The sequence below is a fragment of the Microtus pennsylvanicus genome, chromosome 9, assembly GCF_037038515.1.
Source record: "Microtus pennsylvanicus isolate mMicPen1 chromosome 9, mMicPen1.hap1, whole genome shotgun sequence".
In the NCBI taxonomy this organism is placed as follows: Eukaryota; Metazoa; Chordata; class Mammalia; order Rodentia; family Cricetidae; genus Microtus; species Microtus pennsylvanicus.
In genome coordinates, this window is record NC_134587.1 from 81,048,691 (window position 1) to 81,060,898 (window position 12,208).

General features: G+C 46.9%; 1 protein-coding gene across 7 annotated transcripts in view; it reads right to left on the bottom strand.

Annotated features, from left to right (window-relative positions):
• Positions 1-12,208, bottom strand: part of Mtus1 (microtubule associated scaffold protein 1) — a 127,640-nt gene that overhangs the window by 14,996 nt on the left and 100,436 nt on the right. For 6 of the 7 annotated variants that reach the window (XM_075986575.1, XM_075986577.1, XM_075986574.1 and 3 more), the window contains one exon: positions 10,570-10,636. In XM_075986575.1, coding sequence (XP_075842690.1) covers positions 10,570-10,636 — 67 coding nt within the window. Of the gene's footprint in view, positions 1-10,569; positions 10,637-11,656; positions 11,738-12,208 lie in introns of those variants that run through there. The other variant, XM_075986580.1, reaches the window with a different exon arrangement.

A 12,208-nucleotide genomic window follows, 5' to 3' on the forward strand; every position in this document is an offset into this window, starting at 1 on the left:
GATAAATGAGGAGTTCAAGACCAGCTGGGCTATACAATAAAACCATGCAAAACGATGGCCTACAAATGTGGCTCAGTGTGAAGTGTGTTTATAGCATGCAAAATTGCCTGGATTCAATCCTTAGTATCATAAAGAGAAAAGAAAAAAAAAGCTTTTAGACTCAAAAAAGGAAGTCATAGACTCATTTCCAAAATTATCTCTTAAGTCTAAACCCATGTTAAAGATAGAAGTTGGCACTTTTACTCAGAGATGCATGAGCCCAGAGACAAGGTCAAGACCAAAGCAGGAAAACCGGGGAGCCCCACCCCACCATGCCATGGCCATCGAGATCACAGATATTTGAGCAAGGAAAAGTCACTGCCCAAGAAGAAGCCATCATCTGGATACCATCTAGAAAAAGGCCCCACTGTACGGTCAAGTCTGGCCTTGGGAAAGCAGAATCATACTTATCTGGGGCCCTTTGTCAGTTATCCCTGGCAGAGAGGAAGTGAAGCCCTGTGTAATTAGTTCCCAGGGATTTTTGTAATGGGGGTGGGGGGGCAGCTGAGCTGATTATTTCCATCCCATAGAGACAGATTTCCCTTCGCTGACTGATGGATGTTGTTATGGAAGAAAACATTACACAGCCAGGGTCTGAAAAATGTCAGTGTTCTTGGAAATGACACAGAGCTGCCTTCTTGTTGATACATCGGTAGCTTGCTTCACAGGGGACAGCCAGCAGTGTTTTCAACGCTTGAGAACACAAGCACCTCCACAGAACAAAGCCAGAGTACTGGTTCCAGTCCCGGCACTCCAGCTGCCTACCATGGGATTGGCAAAGGTGACTCACATTTCTTCACCTCTAATGGAGACAACCCTGGTACTTTCCCTGTGGAATTGAATGTAAGTGCCTGGCCCAGTGCTCAACCATTTAAATGTGTGTTACGTTACTGTTGCTGTTACCAGAGGACTCAGACCTAAGTATAGATTCCTTAGAGACATGCTTGAAGTTCAAAACAGAATATAATGGTTATTGAGCTTGAACTTCAGCACCCCACCACCTCCCACACACCACACACACATGTTTAAAAAACATGATTTGTCTAGGCTTAAAAATGATAAATATGAAGCTGGGTGGTGGTGGTGCATGCCTTTAATCCCAGCAGTCAGGAGGCAGAAGCAGGAGGATCTCTGTGAATTGAAGCCAGCCTGGTCTACAGAGTTCCAGGACAGTCAGGGATGTTACACGAAGATCCTGTCTCAAAAACAGAACAAAACGTGTACACACACACACACACACACACACACACACACACACTGAAAGAGAGAGAGAGAGACAGAGAGAGACAGAGAGAGAGAGAGAGAGAGAGAGAGAGAGAGAGAGACAGAGAGAGAGAGAGAGAGAGAGAGAGAGAGACAGAGACAGAGAGACAGAGAAGCATGGTCCTGAAGACTCCTCCTAAAATTGGCCTACTACTATTGTTCTTTATATTCTGTCCAACAAGCTTCCCTGGCTTTCAGGAGATTTGTGTTTCTTCTATAAACAGACATAAAACACAATAAAGGAGGATAAGGGAACGTGTGGGAGGCGCGGTTCACATGGAAAGCAAGGCAGAGTTTGTACCATGTAAGAGATAGTGACAGAAAGAGCCAAACAGGAAGACGGAAGACTCCTTTCTCCAACTGTGTACTCACTTTCCTGAGATGCTTCTGGGGAGACAGTTGTGTGCAGAACCCCCCTTTGGGGTTCCCCTCTTCTGCATTACTTATGAGAGAAATGGGGGTGCTTGCGTCCAACTTGCCTTGTCTGCCTTGGGTCCTCATCTCAGTCTCTCTGGCCACCAGGGAATCAGCCACCTGCTCCTAGTTCTGGCTCTTTTAAATGCCCACAACTGTTAACTTTCTGTACCTCATCCAGAACCACAGATGGACTCTTCCCCCATGATTACTGCATAATATTACCCTATGAAGTCCTCTCACGATACACTTCCAGAGAAAGTGTGGGCCTAATGCATTTTACAAACAAAGGTGTCCCTGAAAAAACTAACCAAGAAAAGGTGTGTGTGTGTGGGGGGGGCTCAGATTGTGTGATCATGGGCATTTCAGACTTTCCAGACCTTCGTTCTGCTGGCCTCAAAGTATAAAGATGCTAAAGGCAGATGTGGAGTCGTATGCTGCACAGCGAGTCTAAGGACAGGACAGCAAGGGCGTGAGCGCGTGAGTGGTGGGGGATTGCGTGGGGTGGTCATCCAACGCCAAGACCTTCACATTTCGTTTCTCCAAAGGCAGCTTCCACAGAGCCAAGTAACCTGGGAGACCCATGGTAGACAAGGGTCTCCTCTACATTTCAAAGCTAGCTGCAAATGACTTTCTGGTTGCTCTGTGCTTGATGCCTGCAAATCTATGTGAACAGTTTCAAAATCTCCCACAAATCATAACTTTTGGGTCATTGGCTTTTTATAAAACTATTTGCACAAGGGAGAGAAGATGCCCCCCCCCCCATCCCTTGTGGTGGAGGAAGAGCAGGCCCTGCTCCCTGCCCCATCTGCCCTATAGTGGCATGGGTGAGGGAAAGATGCCCTTAGCCCTCATCCCTTGTTGACCCCTGCAGCAGACAGAAGAATTGGTCCCGGGGTCACCAGAGTGGAGAACTAGCCTTGTCCTTCACGGGCTGCAGCACACAGGAGAGCAGGCCCTGCACCCTGCCTGGGCAGCACACTAGAGCTGAGCCTGTTGGTGGAGTCACAGAGGGACTAGGTCTGAAGGTGTCAGAGCAGGACAGTTGGCCCTGCCTCCCCATGTTCCCTACAGCAATCAGGAGAGCAGGCCCCACACCCTCCCTAGGAAAGCAGAGCTGCCCTGGTGGGGTGAGTGCCAGCGAGCCAGACCCAAGGGCCTAAGAGCAGGAGAACTGACCCAGCTCCTCACTGTAGACTAAACTGGGTGAGCTAGCTGAGGCGGTGCTGGAGCGCTCACCCGGGTAGTGACGGTGACGGAAACATGGTGGGCTGACCAACCCAGCTACCACCCAGGCCAGAACCTGGGCTATGAGTTGATCCACCTCATCTACCAACTGCTGCAGCTCGTGAAGGGGGCAAACCCACAGATCCAGAGCTGCAGGGTCTCCACAACACAGGGCGACAGCAGAATATGCAAAGAATTCCAGTAAGAGCTCATTATTGATCGTACAGCAGAAACCAGGGGCCTCAAGCCAGACCGATGACTCACGGCAACGAACACTTGCAAGGAAAGATATATGGACTAAAGGGTAAACGGTGTGACTCACTGGGCCATGCACGCCACAGCTTCCTCGTCAAGATGATGATTCTCCTTTCTCATTTGCTTTGTTGGGTTTTCAGGTTTTCCTTTAAATTTTGTTTTGGGGAGGGAGGTTGCAAGGGCAGAGAGTGGATGCGAGGGGACAGGTAGATGAGTGGGACTGGGGTACATGATGTGACATCCACAAAAGATCAACTAAAACAAAACACTTGTCTGCACCATTAAATCGACTTCCCCATCAATAATACCACACTACCATTAAAACTTACTTCACACCTTGCAAAAGGCTCTCAAGTTCATATTTTCCCTTTTTATTGGATTATTTGTTCCTTATTTTATTGATTCTTATTGAGCTCTACATTTTTCTCTGCTCCCCTCCCTGCCTCTCCCTTCCCCTTCAACCCTCTTCCATTGGAGTACTACACAGCAGAAAAAAAAACCCAACATCTTGAATTTTGCAGGCAAGTGGACGGGGCTAGAAAATATCATTTTGAGTGAGATAACCCAGACTCAGGAAGACAATTATCACATGTACTCACTCATAAGTGGTTTTTAAACATAAAGAAAACCAGCCCACAACTCACAATCCCAGAGAACCTAGACAACAATGGGGACCCTAAGATACATAGATCTAATCTACATGTGAAGTAGAAAAAAAAACTAGATTTCCTGAGTAAATCAAGCTCATATTTTCATGCAGGGCTCCGAGCTGCTAAGCAGGTACCACCCACCGTAAGTCCCATTTTACCAGGGAACTGGGAGTGCAGAGCAGAATTAAGACCCCCTAACCTCCTTTGTCCCAAACACAGAACTCCAAACTGGATCTAACCGGCCACCTTCCCCAGCTAGGAATTCAAAGGGAAGGAAAAGTTAGCACAGACACCAAGGATTGCTATAGCTCAGTTCTCCCCCGGAGCCACAACAGACTGAAGGATGGGAAAAAAACAATGCTCTCCGGCCTTCTTTTCCTACACTGATAGTTATGACCAAGTCCTACTGGAAGGCAGTTTGTAACCTGGTCCTGTCAGCCTTATCTGCCGCCTTCTGCCAGAGGTGCCCGCAGAGCTTCCACTGCCAGGTTCTCCTTGCCAGTGCCCTTCTTCCCGCTCGAGGACAGATCTGAAGGATTTTTCGGCTGTTTTCATCTCGTGCCCTAGCCAACAACAGGCTGCAGAACCCCCGTTCTCCTTGTTAGAACAGTGCACACTCCACACATACGTGAAAAAAAAATCAAGGACTAAAAGTGGATCAGAGACAAAAGCCCATGCTTTTGTGACAATGAGTTCTAAGATGCAGGTCTGAGGATAGAAATCCCAGAGTAAAGTACCAGGTTAAAATCAAACGATGCGGTAACTCCCTAACTAACCAGTCAGTAACTAGTTGTCTTGCCTCCTCCCAGATCTTTCATTTTTAGGGCAGAAAGATGAAAAAGCTCAGATGCAAGTCCTCGGGCATGCATAAACTTTCAGCATATAGGAATGGACTAAAGTCTCTTGGAGCTATTTGTGTTCGTATATACCCTTTTAAATAAAAGCAACATTCTAGACAGTGAGGTGTCGGGGTGCAAAAACCCAGGTGGCTCTGATGTCAGAATCACCCGGATGATATGAAAAGTGCAGATTCCTGGATTCCATCCCAAACTAAACGAGTCAGAATTGGTGGGTGTGGGAACAGGAAAATGTGTTTCATCTCACGGTGATGTTTGTGAAACACCGCTCTAGACAAGTGTCCCGGAGTTAGGAAAATTTGAGATTGTAGCGTTGGGAAAAAACCAGGACAAGAAGTCTCATGCCAAAATACTGCTGGCAGTCATTGGCATGTCTGTAGGTAAAAGAACTTTTACATACCAATAGAACCAGTCATGTCTAAATTTAGGACACACATAGATAACAAGAGAATGGCCCAGCTCTGAGGTAGCCATCAACCCCTCCTTCAAACACCTCTTCAAGATTAAAAAAAAAAAAGTTTCCTCGTACTGCTATTTCATCTCATTCTACTTTTTTTTTTTTTTAAGAAAATGCCTCTTGTAATCAGCTATAGAGTGTCTAGATCACCATAGACCCCCATCCTTGTTACACCAGAATCAAGTGCAGAACTGGGAACATCCCACAAGGTTGAAGCAATCTGTGGCTCACTGGGTGAGCGCTCATAGGATGGTTTGTATTCTGGGTTTTGACAACTTACTTTTTTTTCTAAGAAGGTAAGAAGATATTCCTATTTAGCAATAGTTACTTCTTCTTACTCCTTTCATTGGAGAAGGATTCCAAAAGTCAGGGGTTGTCAATGCCTGCTACTATTGCTTTCCGATGACTTTCCAGTGTTTTGGTCGCACGAAGCACTTTCTGTCGGGACTAACAGAAATCTGGTAGCTTGGCCACTTTGGGTTCTTATCCAAACCCTCTGGCTTCAGAACTGTTTAACAGTAGGAACACAACGCAGCTTTTGAGACTCAATTTATTTTATATGACAAATTACTTAGAGCTGAATATTGCTTTCTTAGGAATGATTAAAATCCAGAAAATGCCCCCAACATCTGTCCTAATTTTTACATAAAAAGAGAAAAGTACTGAGGGTTTTAACACACTTAGCCCAGGGGTTCTAGCAATGTTTAGTGCATTAAGGGTTAAAATCTCATTTGGTTCATGAAATACAATTGGGACTTTAATGAATAAAAAGATAAGGGAGTTAGCCCCAACTTCTTACAGCTAAATTTATATATATCTTCTTTGAGGCTAGGGGTACAGCCCAGCAGAGGTTTGTCTAGCATGTCCAGTACCCTGGGTTTGATCCCTAGCACCACAACAAACAAATCTTTTTCTTTATAAAGAAGAAAAATGTAATCTTAAGAACAATGGGAACCTCAAAGATTATGGTGAGAGACCGCCATATACTACTTTTTATTCAACACGACTCCAGAGAGAATCAGAATGACTTTCTCGGAGGCAAAAGGTTGCTTTAAATATTGACCATGAAACATAACAATAACATAGCACAAAAACTGGCATTGAGTATTCTCTGGTGAACTGCCGTCGTGGTGAGACACGGCACTACCATCGGAATTATACATTGCCATTACTATCATTCATCCCGAAAGACAGAAGTATCCTTTTTAAAGCAGCTCAATGGAAATGCTTGTGCTTATCAAACCCCTCAAACACCTGCACACTACAAGAAGAAGCCCACCTTCCATGTCGCCATTTTAGGTTGCAACATCCATCCTTTAGCTACAGTCTTAGCATCAGTGCAGCCCGGGACGACACAACTGAAGAAGATGGTGACTTTGCCTGTGAAGGCCTCATAGCTCTAGAAGAAGGGAAGAGGCCCATCAACAGCTAAGTACAAAAAGCCTTAATGTGGACCAAGCAGTCAGACAGGTAAGGAGAGTAAAATTCACTTGTTTGAAAGATCTGGGTGAAACTCAACTGAAGACAAGACGTTTTAGACAGGACTTTAAAAACTGAGCAAATGAAGAGTCTGAGAGGCAAGACTAGAAGGGTAGCATCAAGAGGAGAGAACGCTTTGGCAGAAAGGTAACAGATGCAGAAGAGGTAGAGAGACACACGAGTCAGACCCCGCCTAAAACCTGTAGGAAACCAGGCATGAATGAGGGAAAGAGCACCAGGACCCAAGCCAGGCTCTAAACAAACAACAAGTAAAGTGGGTGCTGCAGCGCCAGGTTTACCAGTGCCCTCTTTGGGGCCCATAGAAAAGGGCACTATGGCCGGCTGGCGAGATGTGCAGCCTGTTGGGTAGCCATGGCTCCAGGAATGCTGAGGAAGGATACATACTGATCTGCGTGTTGTAATATCGGGAGCGTGAGTCAGCGGCTGTCCTGGGTGCCGGGTGACTCAACCCGATGCCTCCTGGAACACTGGGGGATGCACACGGCTTTGAGTAAGAAGATGTGCGGAGGACTCGGGAAGCAAGGGGCAATGCAGGAGAAAGTGTCAGCTCACCAGGCCAGCTCACCTAGAGGCGGGGCCTCTTGGCACACACCTGCAGTGCAGGAAGGACGGGTGAGTCATGGTCTTAAGTGCTGTACCTCTCTACAGAGCAGCGCTTCCCAGCCTTCCTGAGGCTGAGACCCTTCAGTACACTTCCTCACGTTGTGGTGACCCCCAACCATATAATTATGTTTGTTGCTACTTTATAACTGTGATTTTTTTCTACTGTCATGAATCGTAGTGTAAATATCTGATGTGTAAGCCCTGTGAAAGGGTTGTTTGACCCCCCAAAGGGGTTGCGACCCACAGGTTGAGAACCTCTGCTATAGGCGGTCCACAGCCATTAATAATGCCTTCAGTGGAGGCTACGGGGTGTGACGAGGAAAAGTACTGGGCTTGTAAAAAGAATCCAGAGACACGTGAATACACCTCAGAAGTGTGGTCGTCTGTTCGAGAAGCCAGGCTAATGAGCACGCTACACTTTCAATGACACAAAATTCTAGAAGAAACAAACTGGTAGTTGGTTGTACAACCCAGATCAGTATTTGCTTGTAAGGGAGCGGAGGCTTAAGGGAGTCTCTTTGGGATTACAACAATGCTTGATGCAAGTGGAGATTATGAGTATCTATTAAAGCTGATGGACTGGCTAGATAGCTCAGGGGATTAAGCTTGCCACCAAACCTAAGAACCAGAGTTCCATCACTGGAACTCTCTGGGTGGAAGGGGAGAACCCAGTCCTGCAAGCTGTCCTCTGCCCCCAACATATGTGCTGTGGCTCACACATGTGGATACACACACAAATAAATGTAATTTAAAGGGAAAAAAAACCCACACTGCTAACCCAATGTTAAACACCAACATACCAGCACCAACTGGTTGGGTCTCATTGCATTTGAGCGTGACAGGCCTGTCCTGAGGGATTTCTAATAGCACCTCATCTGCTTACTATTGCTTCCCATGGTGTGGTTTTATGCTTTCACAAAAAGGCCATGTGGCTAATCATGACACAGCTGTGAAGGTGTGTGTGTGTGGGTGTGTGTGTGTGTGTGTGTGTGTGTGTGTGTGTGTGTGTGTGTGTGTGTGTGCAGGTCCTCACTATGTAGCTCAGGCTGGCCTGTCACTCACGATGCTGGCCTAGGTCTTGAAGCAATCCTCTTGGCCTCCAGAGTACTCGGATTACAGGCACACACACGATATAAACACAAAACTGCAGACATCCCAGAATGCATGGTTAGCGGCAGTTAACACTCGGCACACATGTTTTGCAATGTTTTACCTCATGTGAGCCTCATGACCAACCCTGGGGCACATACATATACACTGTCACTTTAGAGAGACTAAGGCTAGGGCAGGAGAAAGGTGACTGGACAGACCTGGGCCAGCCAGCGTCCATCCCAAGGATTCAAGCCTGGCAACTATGACACCAAGGTTGATTGCCTCAAACTGGAAAACTGAGGTTTGAACTTTGACGTCTAACCTGATCCTTTTCCATTCTGGCCCATGACACAAACACATCTGAAAGCTTCGAGAACCTTCTTTCTGCCCAGTTTCATCACACTTGTTCAAGGGATTCTCTTCTATTTGCTGGCCAAGCCAAACCTTTTCCCAGATGCCTATGCTGGTATTTCAGCAAGTACTTGAGCAAGCCTGTCTGACTCAGTTGGTAGCAGAAATGACACCATTTCCCCATTCCAGCCTCGGGTGACAAAACAATACAAACAGGCCACCCATAGCATCCTGACACGTTGACAGTGGCAGGAAAAACACACCAGGCCACATTCTCCTTATCTCGGACAGAGAGGAGAGAGGACAAAGCGCGGCTGTTTCCTGACGGGCTGTGTGATAGCTGGAAGTGCTGGGGACCTGGGCTCCCATTTAAACTGCTTCATTGTGAAAAGAGGATCCCATTCAAGCAGAGGCATTGAGAGCTCAGTGTCCCCTTCTGTCCCGTCCTGACTTCTCTCAGAGAGTGGAAACCTGAATGAGGCGGGCTCATCGCCACCTCCGCTGAGCTCTGAGGAACTCTGGAAACGCACAGAAGGCCCTCTTTCTTCATTGCCTAACCGCGTATCCATTGCAGCACTTAAGGCGCAGACAAAATAATTCGGCTGGTCATTGAGTAGCCAAAAGGGAGGCAGCCAGATCAAATTAGACAGTGGAAGGCCTTCACAGTGGTCTGGGATCAGGGCCGCCCTTGCAGTGGCCCTTGCTGTTCTGGTTTGCAGGAGCTCTCTCCCATCACGGCTCTGCACTGTCTTAAAGAGATTTTTCCACAGGGCACAGATGCCTTATCTACGGTCATGAACCTCAAGGGTTGGCTATGAATTGGCCTCAGCTCCCACTGGGCAGTACAAGGAATAGGAAAGGGCACCGTCTTGACCCCACAGGCACCGGCGCTAGACCTTTACCTTGGTTGGACCAGTGGAGTTGTTGACGAATATTCCAGTCCCAGCAAATTATATTGGCAGTGATTAAACTATGGTCTGGTTCTCTGAGGAAAACAGGATTCTTGGAGAATTAAAGGAGCGAAATTTGCTTTATCTCCAGCTGTTCCCCCTTGAACTTCTGCTAGGTATACTTCCCAGACAGCCCATCAGCAAGCAAAGCCCAGGACAAGGCAAGTGACCTTTCGCTGAACAACTCCAGATCTAGGTGTTGCTAAATCAAGAAACCAATGCCTAGATACCTAGGATGAGTGGTCCCCACAGACCGAGTGTGTTGTGGGGGTGGGGGGCAAAGAGCACTGTAGCTGAGGTAGAAAGGAGGGCAACAATATTATCTTTGCCCCTCACATCTTAGATCTTCAGAAGAGCCAAGAACTTAGCAAACAATAGGACTTAGAGTGCAGTGTTGCAGGCATACTATGCTGCCCCTGGAGTTGGTAATGTTCTTTCTTCCTCAGCTCATCCTGACTGTCTGAGAAGCATAGGGCGTCCTTGTTCTGATGGGCGGTCTTAACATCCTTGTAAGCGCACACATACCATCCCTGAGATGTGTAATGTAAATACTCTTATCAGAGAAAGATAATATAAAAATTGGTTCCAAGAAAATTAAAATAACACGACATAATTACCCAACAGGATATCCTCACAATCGCAGAAAAGTCACTCTGTCACTCTGCGGGGTAGGGAGCACGCTTTGGCCATCTGAAAGCTCTGTTAGCTTACTCAGAGACCAGTGCCAGGAATTCTGTGATCTTGAGGTCACATTGCCAAGATTCAAAAGCCATGTCGACAGTAAGCGCTTGCACAGATACGGGAAAGGGAGAATGCAGCTCCAGCTGCAGAGCAGGAGGACAGCGCGGATTTTTCAGTTGCAGTAACTTTTACCGAGGGCTGAAAAGGAGCTCTCGCTCCCCCGCTCTTACCTAGCTCTCCCCGGAGGTTGACGAGTTCCTGAGAGAGGGTTTTGTGTTGCTTCAGAGCTTCTTCCCGCTGCAGAAAACACACATCGGGTTACTCGGGGTTTGAAGAGGGTCCCTTTTCAGTAAGGTACACATTTACTACTGCTAGGAAAATGAGACCCAGAATCGAGAAGCCAAGATACAAATCACTTAAGCTAACAATTTGTGTCGTTAAAAACAAAGCAAAACACAGATGTCCCTTTGCCATGAAGGAATTTGGGGTTTCGAAAATCTGTATTTTTCCCGGGTCCTGGTGAAACTTTCCCCTGAGGAAACGAATGGCTCATTTAAAAATATTTGCTTTGCGTCTGGTGCTCACTGCAGCTCCACTGACGCTTTCAGCTAATGTATACTGTACTTAAGAAGTAATGCATTCTCCCCTCCAAGGGCAATAAAGGCCTAATCGGTTTAAGATAAATATTTAATGTTCTAAACATAGGCACTTATAAGGACTTTGTCCCATATCTGCAAATAAAAAGTTTTTGTTACAGGGTCAATCCTGTACTCTACACAAGAAAAAGAAAGTTTGTTTTTAAAGTAGGACAAACCAAATTTAATCTCTTAAAGATGAAATTATATTGTTTTTACCCAGCTACACACCATTTCCCAAAGATTCTTACATCATGGAGCAACTATAAGTCTAAATACATTTAACAGAAGTGAAGTAAAGGCCGTCGGGAGGCTGTTTGTGCAAATATCAAATCTTGCGATAAAGAATAATTTTCAAGTTACCTGCAGGATCTGTAGCAATCACACATCCACACATACAAACACAATCGTGAGCCACCGTTCCTCGGGATGCAGATTCCCTGGCACCGGGATGGAACTAAGAAGGCAGAGGATTTCCAAGCTCTCTGAAAATGCCCTTCCTGGGATCACCACAGATGTGGGGCTCCCGCATCTGGATCACAGTGTGGCAGAGATCAAGAGACTGGCCTCTGCGGGCTAGGGTTGCTTCTCAATCCAAAGCACTTCGCCCTGGTTCCAGACAGGGTCTGTGTTAGTCCCTGACACCCTTTCCAGTAAAGCCCTGTAAACAAATACTAATTACCCTTGTTGCTGCACATGGAGGAGACAGGCACATTTTGCTGCTGGGGCAGCCCATTTTCCAGCTTCGGTCTCCAACTCCCCCACCCCCTGCACCGTCCGAGTAGAGCACAGGTGGCCCCGCCCCCCACCGGGTCGGGTCTGCCCACATTCAAAGCTCAACCCAGGAGGAGCGCCATTGGCCCTGGTGGCCTTCCCTCGCGTCCTGCAGGTTACTGCCTCAGACTCCTCTCTTTCTCTCTCTCTCTCTCCCCCCACAGAAGCTGATACTGCAGCTCCTGCCTCTGGCACAGGCTGCCCGCGATTACTTAAAGCCACAGCCCTTCAATTTATGAGAAATGGGAGCCAGACATTTCCCTGATCGATCGCCACTTACTTAATATCAGCCGGGGCGGAGGGAACAGAAACGGGACCCTCTCCGCGCGGATAATGGAGCTATTTTTAGATGTGTGGGCCTTTTTAACTCCATCTCTAATTGAGGTCATTAGATTATCACGCTTACTAATAGAAAAGGGAAATTTGTTCTTCAAAACCCGTATACTAAAGGCATGATGAA